This window comes from Nothobranchius furzeri, chromosome 19 (genome assembly GCF_043380555.1).
Source record: "Nothobranchius furzeri strain GRZ-AD chromosome 19, NfurGRZ-RIMD1, whole genome shotgun sequence".
NCBI classification, from domain to species: Eukaryota; Metazoa; Chordata; class Actinopteri; order Cyprinodontiformes; family Nothobranchiidae; genus Nothobranchius; species Nothobranchius furzeri.
The window spans coordinates 15,806,943-15,826,514 of NC_091759.1; the positions used below are offsets into that span (position 1 = coordinate 15,806,943).

A 19,572-nucleotide genomic window follows, 5' to 3' on the forward strand; every position below is an offset into this window, starting at 1 on the left:
CTGACCACCGTTTTGTTTACCATGACTTCGAGTATTTTGTTTTGATCCAGGCACATATGCCAACAGTATGTATGTATATCAAGTATATGGATATACATGTTTGTGAGGTGGGGAGTATATGTATCTATATGTTTGATATGAAGTTGTATACATGAATGAATTACTTTTATGACTAAATAAAATAAAAAATACAAATACAAAACAGAACTTAGACAGAACTTGACAAAATAAGTACAATACTACAGGGTTTTATGTTAACAGGAGTAAAAAAAATTCACACACACAAAAAAAAACACTGATTTCCCACAACTCAAAGCATAAAACACATAATTTGGAGACACATTTGGCGCAAACTGATTACTGCGATTAAACTGAGTAGCTCTAACTTAAAAAGACAAAATTCTGAACAGGCTGAACAGAACTTTCTTGGCTTCTTGTTTAACCAGAAACCGAAAAGTAAATATTTAACTAAGGAGAAAAACACATATAAAGATAACAGTATAAAAGTAATTTTAAGTTTGAAAAAATAAAACTGCAACAATTTATTATTTGAATAGTTGTGAAAGAAACACTTGACTCAAGCATTTTAAGCTTTTGGATTTTCTAATTGTTTTCTGTTGACCCCAATAGGAGCAGCGATAAAACAATCACTCATGTTGCAGATTTGAACTTTGCTCACGATGAATCTCTTCTGGCACTCGCAGAGTACAGACGCTTCCCTTTTTGCTCCCTTATCTTTTTTTCCCAAGGCTCTTTGTCCTGTCTGCCCACAGAGCGCTTCTCTGCATTTCTTCTGAAAAACCTCATTTTTTAGAAATGGATTTCTAAAAAACTACTTTGTCAGGTCATTCAACGCGATCGATAAGATCTTTTCAACGATGAGAACGGAGCAGGGGGCTCCCACTTGCCCGCAAGGGACACACCCGGCGGGGTATATGCTCGATTCCTGGAAAGAATGGAGGATCATATGCCTCTTTCAGTTGTCCATTGAGGACGTCGAAGATGTGTGGATGTTTGGCCTGATGATCACTGGATTTCTTCTGATTGGAGTGGGAGGATATCTGGTTTTCTGGAAATCTGGGAAGATGGAAGCGATTGGAGGGCGACCCGCACCCACGGAAAGCACCGTTCGTGTGGAGACCTCACAGACTGGGACATAACTCAAGTTAATCGTGAGCTGGACAGCGTTCTAGCTGCGTTACCGGTATTAGTGCGCAAGATGGATGTCATCTCGGAGAGGGTCACCGGAAGGGGTGGAGATGTTTAAAACCTGAATTGGCTTCACTGGAGGACTTGAATGATCAGTTACAGACTTGAAGGCAGAGAACAAAATTATCTCTGCCTGACCCAAACACAGTCTTGTTGTCCGAATCTGACGCCATGGCAGCCTTGTGAATGCCAACAACAAACCCCCACGAAGGAATGTAGACAGATGCTGTGAAAACCCTTCGCTGGCGAGGTCATCAACCTGCAGGTGTCAATGTGCTCTGCGCTCCTCCCAAGATCTCCCTCCCACCTGTGGCTACAGTGGATGAGCACCATACAGGGCTGTTCTCGCAGGGGAAACAGGATCCCAGCCCCACCCCTCCGCCTTCCTTTTGGTGTCTCATGTTGTGAACTGCTGATGTTCGTGCTTATATGTTTGAGGCGTTTTTTTTGTATAGTAAAGCTACGCCCTGCCGGGAGTAACTCTGGAATGCCTTTTTCTCCCTCCCCCAATTTATCCTCATGTAATCCCCTTTTCATCTAATTGAAATGAGCGCCGTTATGGCTGCTCTCGTGGTCTGCCTGTATCTGTTCTGTCTACATGTGTGTGTGTGTGTAACCTTGGTCAGGCTGTGCTGCGGAGTCAAGTTCCTATGCTCTGGGTCGCTGGAGCGCTGGCAATAAAGCTGATTCTGATTCTGATTCTGATGTGTCAGCGTTTAACGAAAATTTTTATTTTATTGATTTTCTTCTTTCTGCAATCAAAACACATTAATATCCAAGTGTACTACATTTAAATTGAGTGATTATGCTCATTGACCTTGATCCATCAGTCACACGGTGTTAATTGCTGAAACTGCTGCTGGAATTTGTACTTTGTGCTGTGGGAGGTTTTTTGTTTTGTTTCATTTATTCTTAACGCCTGGTGCTGGTTTAATGACTCATACAGTGACCCGGCTTGCAGTTTGTATTTGTTCCTGGCAGCGGTTGGAATAATTTACAGCACAATAATCTGACATTTAAAAAAATTAGCTAAATCAACAACACACAGTTATATTTGTCAGAGTAGTCATTTGATGGTAAGATATACAAAGTTACAGTCAGACATAGATAAAGAAATAAATCATTCATTTTAACTTTATGCTTTAAACAATATTTATGCTACTCCTGTGTATGTATGCTAGTTTAGCTCCACCTCCTCCTACTAGTCGCTACACTTCCTGTTTCCATCTTTGACCCTAAATCCTCATTAGTCTCCAGCAGCTTTCTTCAGATAACTTATTTTAAAGGCCTTAACCAGAATTTTCTAGAGCATGCCCCCTTCACTTCACCCCTACAGTATAATTCTTCCCATTATTACTTTCATAACTCCCTCACCAGCCCCTCAATGATCTCAACATCATGTCAACAACTGTTTCCTCATGGCCTTGTTGCAGAATCCAGAGGAGAGTAACACTACAGAGAAAGACATCGATAGACTTCGTCGCATGAAGTTCCACCAAACCAATAGAGCGCTGTGACTGGCCCACCAAACCAATAGAGCGCTGTGACTGGCCCACCAAACCGATAGAGCGCTGTTATTGGCACGCCACCAGACTGGCCAGGTCTGCTGAGGTTCCAGTGCAGTGTGGCTGGACTGACATGCAGAACAAATGATTTTAGTTTCTGCTACTGTGCCTCCAGGTTTCTAGGCTATGATTTTATAAAAACTTTTAGAAAACAATAGAAGTGATAGTCGTATCCCTCTCTAATATGTAGGTAATACATCAGTATTTCCTTTTTTCCAAGCCCGCCCCTCCTGTCCTATAGAGCCCCATGTAATTTGAATGCTCGGGAACTATTTCATGGTTTAACCCCTTCGATCCAACCCCTTAAAGCGGAGTGTTAAGCAGAAAGGCATTGGTTCCCATTTTTAAAGTCGTTGGTATGACCCGACCGGTGTTTGAACCCCATCTTCCCAGTTCCAGAGCGGACAATCTATCACTAGGCCACTGAGAAGATTTAATGTAGGTTTTGAAGGCTATTAAAAAGTTTCTTTGCCAATTAAAGTTCCCACTTCCCACAAGCTATTCTGCAACTGGTTTAAGCCCCCCCACCCCCACCCCCACCCCCATCCCCACACACACAAAAAGAAAACAAAGTGGACCTGTGTGTTTTAGTTCATTTTGTAATTGCCATTACCTCAAAGCCTTTTAAAAAGCAAACACGTTTGGTTTATGTTGAAGTAAATTTAGGTAATTTCAGTTAAATCATAATTTAACTATGTTCAAATTGGATTAAATTGTTTGCAGTTTAAGCTGCAGCAAAGGAAGCATTAAACTTTGAGCCAAAAAAAATATAAAGGATGCAGGCTTTATGATATGTTTTTTTAATTTAATATCCTAAAAATATGCTGACAACAAATTTTAAAGAATTCAAAGACTTGATGACTGAAAGCATTTGTCTAAAGTGCTCCAGGTTATTGTTCGTTTGCTCATGACGATTTCTACATGTTCCAGACCGAACCCATTCTAAGAACTTACCGCCTCCTATTATGTGCCACGACACATTGGTTGTAGTGTTGCCTGTCCAACACCCAAACAAACCAGGTGATTTTTCAAAAGGGGACTGGATTTTTTATATTGTTTAATTTTTTTTAAAGACAGTTTGCTTCTCATTAAAAAAACTTTTTAATTTTTAATTCAAGATGTAAAATATACTTTTCTGAGGTGCTAAACTGTACTGAGACAGATGGTAAATGATTTACATGTTAGTTCAGCTCACACGAAAGAGAATCTCACAGCAATTTAAAAACCAGGAACTTTGCTCTCCTTAGCTTGAGCTGAGAAACTCCTCGGGTGAAAACTGAAAAATATTTAAAAGGAAGGGAAATAATTCCAGTCATCCTTGAAAGAAGCAAAATAACTTAAACCAACACAAACTAAATGCTTAACAAGGAATAAACACAGGTCTTTACTTTGCGCCCAGAACTTAGACTGAAATATCCTAAATTGCTCTATTTGTCATATCCTGATTAGAGAACCCTCTTTTGTACCCTCGAGTCCTTTTTACTTGGTTATTGTAAAATGCCACAAATGTGTTGCATGTTCTGCATTGTGTGTTGCCACTATGCAACCCCCAACCTTTTAGCCTGATACGTATTTATACCACGCTAGCTTCAGACTAAATTACTTCTAAAGACATGTTACAAAGTCTGGACCTCTAATTCCAGGAACCACGGTTATCTTTCTGGTCATTTCATATTCCCGTCTGATATCAGGACGGCAGTGGCAGAGGATTTAAGTGCCCATCTCATAACCGGAGGGTTGGGTGATTGAGTCCCGCTCATTGTATTGCAGTCGTGTTCTTGGGAAAGACGCTTAACTGGCATTGTCTGCTGGTGGTGGTCGGGAGGACCAGTGGGGCCAGAGTTCAGCAGACTCGCTTTCATCAATGAAAAAGTTCATCAGTGGCGACATTGTAGCTCATAACCAGCACCTGTGAATGTGTGTGTGACTGTATGTGTTGTGAAGTGCATCGGGCGGTTGTAGAACCCTTGAATGTGATATACAAATACAGGCCATGTACCATTGCAAGAGGAAGTGGATCCAAAACAGATCCCTAAGGTAGACACTCACTCCAGAAAACCGGGTGGTAGGTAGGTATTTTGAAACAAGCTGAAAGTAGGCACTCAGCTTCTGATTGGTTTGGTCCCAAGCCTTTCCAACAAAATCCATTAGAAATGTGAATAAAACTGATGCAACACTTAATAAGCTTAGGAGAAGTAATACACATCAGTGAGTCCATTTTCCATGTCTACTCAGATCTTATGGAACATCTACAAACCAGAGCTGAAAGAAACAGTCCTGAGTAAATAATTACTCAGTTGCATCGTGGACATGAGTTTTGACTCTGACGGTTCAGACTGCTCACACATTCCACATCGGAACCCTACAAATAGAAAGTTAAGACACAACAAAGGCAGTCCGACTTTGACCAGGCAGTGTAAAAAATAAGGAAAATAAGAAAAGATTGAGGGATGTTTTCAGGGTCAGGACTTCAGAGGCTTCTGCTGGCTTTGGGTCTTAATAAATCAGGATCAAAGCACGTGGCAAAGATGCCTTTCTAGTGGTTTGGTAGTTTATGATTCAATTTGATTTAATAAGTAGAATTTATTTCACGGTACAGATGCAACAGTTCACTGGAAGTGAAGAACACCCGTTGTAGATTTCCAGATAGTCCTCTGAATGAGTTTGGGATGTGCATCTAATTTGTAACCCTGAGAGATTACTCTGCCTTTGACTTTATTTCTTCCTTCATACAGCTTCAGGAGGGCCAGCTTGTGGTGCGCCACTTCCAGTTCCTACGTTGGTCACCGTACCGTGATGTTCCTGAGTCCAAGAAGGCATTCCTCAGCCTTTTGGCTCAAGTTCACAACTGGCAGAGGGAGTGTGGAGAAGGCCGCACTGTTGTCCACTGCCTGTAAGATCTTTTACACTCACTCCTGTGAACCCTTCCTTCCAATGGTCGTGAAGGTGGCGTGTAACATAATAGTAGTGTTCTACCCGCAAGCGCATTCCCAACCGGGAGCCTTTCACAAGTGAAACACGAGGGAAAGGGATCCACACCGCCTCAACGTCACAAAATCAGGGGAGAATTGCAACACTACTCGTGATTTGAGAAGTCCACACAATAACAAGCAAGAAGAAAGACAGCTGCACTACTATAACACCGGCTAATTGCAGCGTTGTATGTTTCACGGCTGTTTTGCGATGCTTTCATGTCTGGTGGCAACGGCAAGAAGGGGTGACATGGATCACACCTTGAGACAAACAGCTGATTTTCTAAAGTACTAGATAAAAATCTTATGGTCAAATATTGGGACACACCACCAAACTAATAATAACATGGATGAGCGATGTGTTATGGAGGAACTTGACTGGCCTGCACAACCTTCTTCTGCAAAGGTTTTCCACAAGGTTTCGGAGTGAGTTCTATGGAATTTTGGATTATTGTTCCCAAAGCATTTTAGTGAGCTTGTGCACTGATTTGGATGAGGTGGTCTGATTCATCCTAGATGTGTTTTAGCAGACTGAAGTGAAAACTCTGCAGGCCAATCCACTTCCTCCACACAAGACCCCTTCACCAGTGCATTGATTTAGTTGGGTGCCTGTTTTCTCAAGGCTGACTGGGTCTTTCCACCAGAAGCAGAACATCCATGAAATAAGTAAGCAATTAGTCGCAGTTATTGTGCATGGGTGGGTTTTCACCGGCCGAGAAACATAATGGAAGTGTCCTAAAAGTGTAGGAATGCTTTGCTTATGCTTGGAGTCTTTTTTTTATTTGCTTTGCTTCCAGAATGCATCAAGCTCAGCAGTTCAAATTGGGTCAAACAGGAAGTCAGACACAAAAGCAGTTTAAAATGTAGGGAAACTTTCTGAATAAAACTCACGTGGAGATTTCCAGTTGCTTAACTAGATAGATGTAGCGTGTTTACTACATACTAGAATCAACACTGTTTGCTATCAGCTTTGTTAGATTCTGAGAAAAGATCCAAACGAGTTAACAATGAAGCTTCTATCATATATCAATATCTAGGATATTATATATTCGATAGAAGTTCATATGCCAATGAGCTTGGTCTATTTTTAATCCAAAGATTGATGTTTAATTTAAGATAATTAAATTTAATAGCAAAGTTTATTTATTTAATCAGAAGTTAAAGGAATCTTTGCTTTTTCAATAACCAAAAATATACACCATTCTGTGTTTAATTAAAAAAAAGTTTTTAAAAAAAAGTCAAGTTTTTAAAGTTAAGAATTTATTACCAACACTTTTAAAAATGACAATTTGAAATGACAATTTTTGAACAGACAATTTGATATCAAACTTGTTTTAAAGGCAAACCTGTGACTGAATGGAAGCTAAAATGAAAATGCGAGTTTTTGGATGCGTGAATGAATATCAGAAGGTTTCTTTCAGCGAGAGAAGCGTTCTGGGTGGGAAGTTGTTTTACAGCCAACTGAGTTGTTTCTTAGAGATAACAGCATACAGACGCAATCTGTCAAAAGTGTCTACCTCACCCAGTATCAGGAGACCCTCTTCTGGATCCGAGATGTCAGGTGGAGATGGTTTCCTCCAGGCACGAGGTTGGTAGAAGGACCTTGGTGTGACCAAATCGGTCCTGAGATGTCTCCGTGGGTCACACGACTGATGAAACTATTTGCGTCTCAAAATCAATAACTCTGAAGGAGTTTTGCGTCAGCTGGTTACAGGTGCGTTTATTTAAAGCAGTTCTATCGGCGTGACAGAATGCTTAGTAGAGACTCGGGCGGCTGCCCCTCGTCTCCTGGTATGGTTCAAGAACTGAACTTTTGCTGTGGGATTTTTAGTTTTAACAAAACCCTCAGAACACGCCCTCTCAGCGTCAGAAAGCTTGGTCATGAGTAAAGACATACGAGATGATTTTACCCTTTTCCCTGGATATCCCTTCTGAATGAGGCTGGTTAAACGTGCGAGATGACTTTCTGGTTTGCTGAACACCGATCACCAACAATAATTATTATTATACCCAAAGCATAATAAGTCATTTCAGTAATTAAAATACATTTATACTGAACCAAGAGATTATTTATGATGATTGTAATAAACAGTAATAAAGTCAAGAGTTTATTAAAATTATTATTTAAAATTATTATTGTGAACTTGAAGTGTCCTTCATCTTGGGACGGAACAGCAGCAGATAAGGATGATATTCAGCAGACATCACGGCTCCTGGTGTGTTTAATCTGTGGGGCAAAGTTACAGTCGACCCAGCTTGACCCAGCTGGGAAAATGTGACCTTTGTCACAAATTAGAGGCCATTCATCACGCTACGTAGAAAAGTCTGTCTTTTCCTGTGAAACCTCCGTAAATGAGGTAACCAGAGTAGAATATGCTGTCATCTTTCTCCTTGCTTGTAATCCTGTGAACTGCTAAAGTCACGCGTGGTGTTGAAATTCCCCCGTGGTTTTGTGACCTCGCAGGACCAACCGCGTGAAGCTCTTTTTCTGCCACTTTGCTTCACTGCCGGTGGGAAGGGAGCTTGCGGGTAAAACACGCCCATTATGTTAAACACCTTTTACGAAAACAGATTGGATGAAAATTAACATCAATGTAAACAAAAAAATACTTTGGGAAATGTGAAATTTTATGTATTTTTCTTTGTTCTTAATTCAAATTTTGACTTTAAGAAACCTACATGTTGTATTTCACTGTTTGATGTCTTCAGTTTTGCAAGTGTGTAAAAGAAAAACAACTATGTCTAAGTTAAGCAGTACTGACACGAGCTTTTAAAGCTCCGTGATGCATACGTGAGGCCCCAGCATTATAAATTCATCAGCTTCTCATGAATTTTATTCCTGTATAAAAATCCCTTTGAAATAGCTTTCAGACGGCTGGGCATTTGAATTTTCAGATCCCAAGCAGACCATTTGTGATGCTTTCACAGGCATCGGTATTCACCTTGCTGCCATGATTTCAAGCATGACTGCGTTTATAAAAAACTCTCATTCTACTCAGAGAAATTAACAGTAATATCTATCTTTAATATTGCCATGTCAGGGTACTTTGCTCTCTGGGGGTCAAGCCGGGTGTAAGATAGCTATTTTCAGATTAAATCCCAGCTCCTGTGTTTTAATGAGAACTTTACTCAGATATTCATCTTCAAAGTCTGCCGACTGGCCTTTTTCCTGACAGCATGCTTGATCTGTGCTCAGTCAGTTTCTGACATTTCCCTCTCAGCTTTCCCTCTCAGAAGCTATCAGAGCAGAAGCACAATTTATATTTTAAGTTCCTCATGTCTGCTTCTAATCTGTTTGGTTTTGTGTGTTTCTGGTGGAGCAGGAATGGCGGTGGTCGAAGCGGTACATTTTGTGCCTGCACCATGATCCTGGAAATGATTCGACACCACAGTATGGTGGATGCGTTTTTCGCTGCCAAAACTCTGCGTAACTCTAAGCCAAACATGGTGGAGACAATGGTGAGCAAGCAGCCGTCTTTATCTATCTTTGCTACAGCAGAGTAACTCACACTAATTTACTTTCTATATAAAACACAAAGCAAGTGGGATCTCCTGATATAAACCCAGTTCATTGAAATATGTTACACTTTGATGAATGAAAAAATGTCATCAGCATAAATGAATAGACAATGTAACTTGCCCTCATCTCACTTAAATCATTATTCATCAAGAATATTATGCAAGTGCACCCAGTGGGGGCTAGCAAATCTATAGGGGTGGCCACTGTGTCGAGTAGTGTTAATTATTCACTAATACGGAATTGTGCTTAGATCAATTTAGCCATTATAAAACGATTGGCTCCTGTTTAGGTTGTACACATAAAACCTTTTGAGACTTTTTAATCATCATTTGTATCCCTTAGTTAAGTGTTGTATAGAATTACTGAACAAGCTGAGATTAGATCTGATATTAAATGAATATTTTTAAAGGTGTAGTTCACTTGTTTAATCAGTACATTTGCAGTGGTCTAGTGAGAACGAATGCCTTCTGTGTCTTCATGTTTTCTATGTTGCCGTTTCCAACAGCATTGTTTCTCTGCTTCCACACACCTGTCTTAAATGAATGGTTGATTAACAGGCTTCTGCAGTGCTTAATGTCATCCTAAGGAGGCAATGCAACTATGTGAACCAGGTGTGCTGTAGCACAGACATGGAAAACATGCAGGACAAGGGGGTACTGAGGACCAGGGTTGAGAAACTCTGATCTAGAAGGTAGCTAGATCAAAGGAGAGATTCAGACGGCAGTATTTGGAGTCTTATTTCTTGCTATATTTCCTGCTGTTTGGACATCTCACCTCTGATTGGCTAACAGCAACACAGCTCTACCATTGACTCTGTTTGCTTTGCAACACTGTTGTTTTATCTCCACAAATAATACAAGCCTGGAAGAGTTCTGCCATGTTGTGGAGTTGCTAACATAATTAACGGTTAGCTTCTACTAGTTGAGATATTCTCTGCTGTTTCCTGGAGCCTCATGTATCAGGGTAAGGCAAGGTAGCACATTTTCATACACGGAGGCAATTCAACGTGCCTATCAACCAAACTTACGAACAGATCTGTGCGTGTATCGTGCGTAGGAACTAATTTACACATTGTGTGGTATTCATCATTTTTGTACCTGTGCGTGAAAATGTTCCCAAATATAAGAAAACTTCTGACCATGCGTAGGAACAGCATCTAGAGGTAGAACAGGGGAACCGCAACACCGAATGTCTCAGTCATCCACACATGTTTCTCATCCGCAAAATATTTTACCCAATAAATAATTATTTCAGTGGAAAAACAGCTGTGTCACATTGTTGGTGCTAAAACACCCAACCAAATATGGTTAATTGAGGGTCTTTCTGTATGTAAATGACTGAGAACAGAGACGAGCACCTGGAGACGCACAGGTGGGATTCTTCATCAGACCAGTGTAGAGGAACATGCGTACAAGAGACCACCGCATGTTTCATAAATCAGCATTTTGACCATTCGTACAAACAGTCTAAATTTCATTCATAGGAACGAATTTAGGAATTTTTTACGACTTTTTGATGCATGCGGCGCCTGGACACTAAACCAACAGCCTTTCCCGTCACGAATCAAGACGGGTGAGTCCAAGAATATTCAGTGACAGTGCAACGTATCTGTCAGGGTTAGGTCTGTTTTCTATCAGAAGCTAATGCTAGGTGTAGGAGACTGTTTTCATGTTCAGCCTGCATGAAAAACTCTGAATGACTGATTATAATCAGAAATAACAATTAAAAAATGTTGTTTCAGTGTTCCACACATTTAAAGATCTGGAGTTATGTAACGAAGGATGTTTTTGAAAACAAGCTTCACACTTAGGAATCTCACTTTGGCACAATAATTGAGCTGACTAAGCAACTGCCCTAAATCTCATTATTTAATAAATAACAACTTGATTACTAATAATAATTCATAAAACATGTGAAAATAAAGTGTGGGTTTATGTAGTGAAGTATTTTTGTTGTTGTTGAGCGGATGGTGGCATTTTACCAACACTGGCTGGGGACAACACACCCACAGGAATTTCTGAATGTTAGTTAGGGTTAGGAAATATCTGAAGCAAAGTTATTTTTGCTAACAATTTGTATGTTTTAAGTACAGACAGTGGCAGTTCTACATGGAATTACTCCCCGGGCGAGGCCCCCTTTGAGCGCCTATTTTTTTCCTGAATCGGGCACCTGGTGGTTTTAGCCTTTTTATGTTCATCTCTTCTGTTTGGCTCTTGACTCAATAAGTTTCCTTTAGTCAGGACTAAACAATTCGACCTTGATGGGGGGGTGACCACAAAATCGTTTTGTTTTTCCTTTTTTTATTCGGCCATTTCACACAATTCAGAAAAATCTGAAAGAATGATAGGCCTGTGTTTATGATATTATGAATGAAATGTGCATTAAATAGAAGAACATCAAGATGTGACTGAGGCCTTGTCTACACACAGCCGGGGATCTGCCAAAACGTAGATATTTTTCTACGTTTTGGCCTGTCATCCACACGAAAACTGAGTTTTTTCACACGAAAACGGATCTTTTTAAAAACTCCGGCCAAAGTGAAGATCTGCGTTTTCTCCGTTTTGGGTGTCTGCGTGTGGACAGACAAAACCGTAGTTTTAAGGTCCGCAACGTCACTTTCCACGACAAAAAATGCTGACATCACGTGTGCGACCTGTGTTTACACTAGCCGACAGCATGGATGCCCTCAGAGCTGCGCTCGCTTTATCAATTGTCCAAGCGCTTTCTGCTTGTTTGTTTTTGCAAGTGGAATTACTGCTCCTTGCGGAAGACCACAGACGAAGGACGAGGTTAAGAACGGGGGAAGTACTGCCGCCTACAGGTCTGGCATGTCCTTAACAACGTATTTATCCGGGTACGTGTGGACAGAGTTTTGTTTTTAAACGAGGTGGTGTGGATGCAAGTTTTTGGAGGGGCGGATATTCGTTTTTAAAAAAAAAACGGCTACGTGTGGACTAGGCCTGACTTTAGCCATGTTAATACAGTTGATTCAGCCCCTACCCGCTCATTTCATTTGGGAAAGACCCAGAGGTGAATTCCCCCGCCGCACCCCTCCCCTTCCTCTTCTTCATACACGCACGGAGCACCTGAACCCTCTCAGTCAGCAGGAGCGCCTACAGCTGCAGGGGGCGCCTACTTGCTGTTACCAATCCAGACTCTGTGATATGACAGATAATAGAAAACCTCGGTGCGGCGCAGATTTCTTTCTTTTTTCTTTTTTACTCAGCGCTTCTGCGCCCCTTTTGTGTCATGAAAAAATGCCCCCCTGGGCAACTGCCCTGTCTGCCCGTGCCTAAAACCGCTACTGAGTACAGAAAACAGACTGATGAAATACATTTATGTCACGGCAGAGCTTCAGCTGAGATCAGAGCATTAGGACTGTGTGCATATCCCAGGGTCTGTCAACAATCCCGGCTTATCTGACCAGGAGACAGATTCAGAATTCACCAAACTTGGAGACTGGCTGTTGAGAGCTGCTCTGAATGATTAAAACAGTTTGCAAAACTTAATATGTCAAGTTCACTACTGAGCCCTGCAGTAAGCCCTCTATTCCACGACAAGTTGCCAGGAAGTTCGACTCAAAACAAAGTTTCAATGCAATAATTTGGGGGAGAATCAAAAGTTCCCCATTTCTAAGGTATTTGCAGTGCTCCTGGCTTTAAGATGGCAAATGTATTCTTAAATAAGACTCTTACTCTAACCGTGCTTGTAAAATAAGTGAAAACAGCAGGACCATGTGTGTGATGATGCAACACATTCTCACACCCAAAGCGTTGAATAATGACGCGTGTGACCAAGCGTCAAAATATGCAGATTACGTCGGGGACACACCGGCCGCCGAAGCGCCGCAAAACGGGGACCGCCTTCATTCGGCGCCCTTGTTATCCTATTCTATAGACCACATGGGCCACCCAAGCGAAGCGCGCTTTGCGGCGATCGTTTCGGCATCTGCACAATTTTTTTCGCAAGCCGCGGGTGAACCGCGTCAATTCTGGCAGGAAGTCAAACCTAGACATAAGAGGCAGGCCGGTAAATTTAACAAAATAAAGCATTTCAAAATACACTTCCGCGATAGTCAAATGTGTTCGTAAACAGACTGCATAAAAACCACACGAACACACACACACACACACACACACACACACACACACACACACACACACAGCGAACTTGTGTGTGTGTGTGACCATGTGAAGGGGGTGTGGTCTTGGGTGTCTTTCAACTGGAGCATACGGGACAGAGAGGCAGAAAGTCGTAGGCCAGCTATTAACAACTGGTTCACACCATAGGTTCACACACACACGCGGACAAACACACACAAACAGCAAGGGGGAGGGGAGTGTCGAGGAAAAGAGCAGAGAGGAAATGGAGGACACCAAGTGGTTAAAAGAAAAACTACGAGGCACGCCTCGACCAGAGCGGAGAAACAAGCGTCTGGTCTGAACTGAGGAGCAGCGAAAAGTGGCTGAGTTTCGTGAGCGCTTCGCCTCCCGGCGCTTCGGCGGCCAGTGTGTCCCCGGCGATAGGGAGCCCCAGCGCGTTGGGAGAGGGACACGTGTCACCGGGAACGTCAGTATCCAACGCCCGCGGTGACACGGACATTATTCCTCGAACCTCTAGTGATTTAACCTTCCCCTCACCCCCATCCTAACCTTAACTCAGTAATTTTCAATTAAGCTTTGCATGTGCAAGCTAGTTAAGGTTAAAATGGGGGTGAGGGTATGGTTAAGTAGTTCATAAGTTGGTCAAATGTCCGTCTCACCACGGGCGTCAGATACCGACGCTCTGCCCCAGCGCTCTCCCGACACGCTGGGGCACCCTAATCGTCATATTTTGAAGCTTGGTCACACGCGTCATTATTTGACGCTTTGGGTGTGATAATGCGTTGGATGATGAGATCATGCCATCCAAAGAGTAGTGTGATATGGAGGAGCTTTGTTTCCATACTGGAATATTGACTTTTGGGTTGTTGGGGAGCAGCGTAATAGCATTGACGCCAAACTCCAACCGAGATTGTTGATATGCTGATCTTCTTTGCATTTTCTAATTGGTGGGTTAGTTATTCAACTCTTGACATTAGATAAGAAAAAAGCAGACCGTATCTAATTTGGAGAAGTTAAAATCTCAGCTTGAAATCATCTTTCTTTAGCCCATTTCACAAAACAACGGCGCCAACTTGCTCCAAAGTTAAGGCAGCATCAGGGCATCTTTGGTCACTCATAAGCTGTCAGCCTGTGGAGGTAATGTGGTGCGTTCATTTGTTTTATTCACAAAGGATTATGCAATGGTGGTATAAAGGGGTGTGGGGGCAGTCTGTCATGGACCACGGACATCCTTCCAGCTAGACGTAACTTGTTTGCTCCTAAAGTTTTTTGGCGACCTTTTCTAAAAACTAGCTGTCCTGTGATCTGAGCTTCAGGCTCATCTCTGTATCAATCCAGTTAGCCGTCTCAGCTGATGCTGTTCTCAAAAGTGAAACCGACTGCCTGTGTTTATTGTTTCCGAGCAGGGTTTGGCTTAATTTCCACACGTGCTCATGACATCACCATCTGTTGCAAGATGATATGATCTGCATTCAAAAGCATGGCGGTGCGAATGCTACAATATTCTGGCCTCACCAAAAGACACACCATGGCAACATTACTGGCCACAGTGCGTCTTGTAGAAAGCAGCTTTTGGGGCAAGCACCATAGGACTGTACCACGGATTGTAAGAGGGTTCAGTGATTCATGCAGTCAATTTGGGGAACTGAATACCACAGAATAAGTGTGGTTAGGGTTAGTCCCACATGAAAGAGTGAGTAAATTAAATGATTAATAACAGTTAGGGCTGGTGACAAATAGAGTTGTCACCCAAGTTGTGTGTTGTACTATGACCAAAAATACAAAATCAATATTTGTTTGTTTGTGTATGTCTCTGAGCTAAGCTACACATGCAGCTGTTTCCATCCCTACCAGTTTCAGACCCTGATGAAAAGCAGAGGTGATAATGAGAAAAGAGTCTGTAAACATCTGCCTTGGTTTCTATGGTTTCAGACCGTTTATGGATGGCCTGCAGCGGTAGGATAATGAGCCCAAATCTGACGAGTCTAAAAGTGAACTAATGGTCATTCTGACCTTTCTTGCTTTGTAGAATGTGACGCACACATGAATTCCAGGAGTGAGGTGTTGCTTAATTCCCTAACAATCACACTCTGTTTCACACGTCATACTTTTTTCTGATAAAGCACAGAATTATGTTCCACCGAATGCTGAAACCACTTGTTTTAATGCTAAGTGTTTACCTTGGGTAAAATCCGAAGCTAGAGGCAGAGAAAAGCTTGAGTGAAAGTGGATGTACTGAGAACCAATTTATTCTTCTATTACAGGAGCAGTACCGGTTCTGCTACGAACTGGCCCAGGAGTACCTGGATTGTTTGGAAGTCAGATAGCACTCATCCATGCCGTTACATCCCTCATCAAGGAAAACTTCTGGACCCTGGATCCTGTTCCCTGGATCTGTGCTCCTGCCTCCTTAGCCCTTACATACAGCTGTGGTTTTCACCTTTGCCATGCCTGGATGAAATTGTATCTGCCCTGACGGCCAATGGAGGAAAGTCAGTGGAAAACATACCACTGACAGCACTCTCCTTGCGTTTCCTCAGCTCTTTGATCCAAGCTGTGTTCTGTGCTACTTTCCAACTGCCAAACCAGAGGACTCTTAACAGGAGTTGAGCTGATTTAAATAAGAACATGTTTAAGGCAGTCTGGCTGCACGTACACTTCACCAACCAGGTTTAACCGTCTGGAGGCAGGCGTTGCAGATTAGCAACGTTAAAACCTACCTACCTGGTTACTCCACATATGTATTTCATGAGCATTTTTTTACTCAGAAGTACCCCTGAAGGACTTAGTTGTTCGTCCTTTTATCAAAACTTACTTTGAGCCTGAGAGGGTTAAAGAGCTCCACTGTAACCTGCCTTACTATGGATCAACTCTCAAAGGGAACTACAGTTGATGCCATTCACTGGATGATATTTTGTGTTTGTAACATTGTAAATGGTGCAATCTGCTGTTGGTGAACACCCATTGTTGTACTGTATTCTATTAGAACTTCTTCGGAGATGATGCCGACTACTGAAGAATAACTAAGGAAGAAACATCTGATGGACTTTTCTGTACAGAATGGTGTCTGAACTAATTTCTCTTTATTTATGTATATAAATGTTTTATTTTTCTTTCTCTTGGGTGTTTCTAGATGTTCCCTAACATCTGTGTCAATGTGCCATTCTCTCTCTGTGTCTGTAACTGGGTTGCGGTTTGGCATCTGCATGCACCGTCTTAAGTGTTTCATTGCATAGTGTGACCTGAGTCTGCTTTTAAGTGGATTCTGCAGTATGAATCCCTTTGCTGAGCCTGAGAGAGCTCCATGGATGGCCATGCGTTGCTGCGAGAGTACGGCAAAGCCCTGTTGCTTTCTATATTTGTATTTATTCAATGTGTTTCATTTTCTAAGCCATGTATAAACGGAAAGAGGAAAGAAATAAAATATGCTCTTAATTATCAGGCTTGTTTTTATTTATTCATTTATTTTTTAGACTTTTTTGTCTTGATATTGATAATCAATCTGAATGACCAGGGCTTGGGATCAACATGAATTGGGGTATTCACGCTTTTGGACTGATTAAGATATACTGATGTCACATGTGACTTGCCATGCACTGTGAAACAATGTTAAAGCGGCACTAAAGAGTTTCCTGCTTCTCCCTCCTACTAGTTGAAAGCATAATTGCAAATTTGTAAAAAAAATTATAATAATAATTAAATAAACCTGCCACAGCCTGCTGTAGCTAGGGCTAACAACAACAAGCTAACATTAACACAAACCAACTGATACTAAATAAGCCACAAGATAAAAACTTCCACATGCTTGGACAAAATATGTTGGTAATTACAAGACCAGTAACAACAAATCCAGGTCACCATCAGTTCGTGATTTCATAGCCGTCTTCGGCTCCCTCAAACTACATTACTCTCTTAAACTCCCAGACTCCGCCGTGATGTCAAAGAAAAAAATTCTCTGTTTTCTTCTTGTTCTTTTATTCAGCCAGTGAACTGAAGAAGTGACCTGCTAGTCTTTATGTGAGCTATCGGCACAATAAACAGCTAACAGCCATAAACCAGGTAGACAGCTCTACCTAATGAGTCTACTGGAACCGACTCGTCTGACAAAACTGTTGAGTATGGTTTGTGGTCAGCAGGGGACGGCAAAGTGCTGTACAATCTTAAGATGGTAAAGTTGAATCACTGAAACTCTCTTCTAAAGCAACAACTTGGTGTTAAAAGCTATTTAGTGTTGCTTTAACTATTGTAACGAGGGTGCCCTATACAGACAGGTGACATAAATGAGTCCATTCTGCAGCCAAAAATAGAGCCAGCCTCATTTGGAAGTTTATTCAGGCTGTTTGTATTGCATGTTGTATCATAAAGCAAACAACAGCAAAGTACAGAACATCCTAACCCTCAAGGCAAGTTACAGGGACTTAACTTCTTGTAGTTCAGTTTGAGCAACAGAAGTGTTCCTTTCAATGGGTATGTCTAGGATCATACCACCCCTCATCTGCAAGGCCATTCCATAGCTCTGTGTGCTTGAACAATGCAGAAAATCCTGTGATCTGGGATATGCGAGTTCTGCCACTAGGTCCTCAGACAGATATTTGGTTCCTCAATAGTTTTCCAAGGTTGTCCTTTTAATTTCCAAGTGACCTAACATTTTCTGTAATAATAGCTGGAACGGCACCTCAAATTTGCAGGATTTTCAGATTTCACTCCAGGCAGAGACTTGCGACTCCTCGGTGGGATCAGCTGGTCCAGTGAGTAAACACAGCCTGACATTTTCCTTGGTCCTCTCACTCAAAAGCATTAGGAAAACTTAACAAGTTTTAAACAATGTCATTTCCAGTTATTGCCAATGCATAGAAAGTAGAAATGGTCAGGCAGAAAGAAAATGAACGAGAAACTTGAAAGTGAAATCATACAGGGTCTGCTGACGCAGGCTGCAACGTGCTTGAAAAGTTTTAAACTATATTTACAAACATGTTGAAAGCTATTTAAAGACTGTTTAACTATTTATTAATTCAGTTTGTAGGTTTTAGTGAACATGAATATCAACTAACTTCCAAATGGGGCCTACCAACAACATGTTCTGAATGGCTGGTATTTGCAGCTCAGTTCTTTCACGGTTTAAGGAAGCTGTTGTCTGTGAATAAAAAATAATACCTGCAAAAAAATGTTGCAAAAACTTCTTTACTTTCAAGAATACTGAATTTTCAAAAAAAAAAAAACAAAGTGATAATTTACTTCCATATTATCCAAGGTGTCAACTGGAAGGCTTGATTTAGAGTCCACTGACATCTATTGATTGTGACTGAAGAAATACACTCCTCAATGACTGATGGCTTTATTGACAAGGATGAAGAAGCCCTGCGGCAACGTACAAAGCTGAGTGAGCAGAAGCTAACAGCAGCGAGAAGCAGCAGCATGGGCTAAAGGCTAAAGCTAAGCAATGCGAAAAAATACGTAAACAAATGCAGTGCGGCTTAGCATGCATACTGACAATGTGACCGTTATATTAGCTTAACAATCATGTGAAGACTTACAGATACATGTCAAACAGGAGCATGGATAGACAGCTGTGTGATGGCTGAGCAGCAGCAATAAAAATGTGAAGCAGCAGTATGTACAGTCAGGGATAGCCACATATACGTGATTTCAGACACGTTCCTGAAGACACCTTTTTCCCTCGAGGTTTGATCACAGCACACCCTAGTGGCCGGTGGTGCACTCTGCAGTGGCCAATGACTGTATACAATATGGAGGAACCCTCGGCATCGTCACCCGTAGGTTTCTGTAGAGTTTCATCACTCCCGGAAAATACACAAATGGAGCTGAGAGTGGGACTGTGAGGATGGAGGCAGATAACACGCCTCAAACTCTGAGATGACGTAGCTACAAGCTTACTGAGCTTACCAAAGCTAAGAGAGGTTGGCCGAACCTTTTAGTTAGAAAACTGTGGTTGAGTGATTCTGCTACCCTCTTTCTTCTAGTGTGAGGCTGAGGCCTTCCTTGGAGCAAGCAGGAGACACGCTGCTAGTGCCTACGGCTGCTACCTGTCATTCAAAAGGACACGCCCCCTAAATATTCATAATTTCAAGCTTTAAATACAGCTAAACAAGTGAGTTACAAAAAACTTTCACTCCACTCAGAGTTGCCATGTTGGTAAACGTGATATATTAACCTTAAAAGTTATTTTTTAAACCAGGCTTTAA

General features: G+C 41.7%; 1 protein-coding gene across 4 annotated transcripts in view; it reads left to right on the forward strand.

Moving 5' to 3' along the window:
- Window positions 1-16,808, forward strand: part of ptprua (protein tyrosine phosphatase receptor type Ua) — a 323,447-nt gene extending 306,639 nt beyond the window's left edge. For all 4 annotated transcript variants that reach the window (XM_015973274.3, XM_015973276.3, XM_015973277.3 and 1 more), the window contains 3 exons: window positions 5,510-5,667; window positions 9,070-9,205; window positions 15,634-16,808. In XM_015973274.3, the coding sequence (XP_015828760.1) occupies window positions 5,510-5,667; window positions 9,070-9,205; window positions 15,634-15,696 (357 nt within the window). In that variant the 3' untranslated portion in view covers window positions 15,697-16,808. The remainder of the gene's footprint in view (window positions 1-5,509; window positions 5,668-9,069; window positions 9,206-15,633) is intronic.
- Window positions 16,809-19,572: the final 2,764 nt, after the last annotated feature.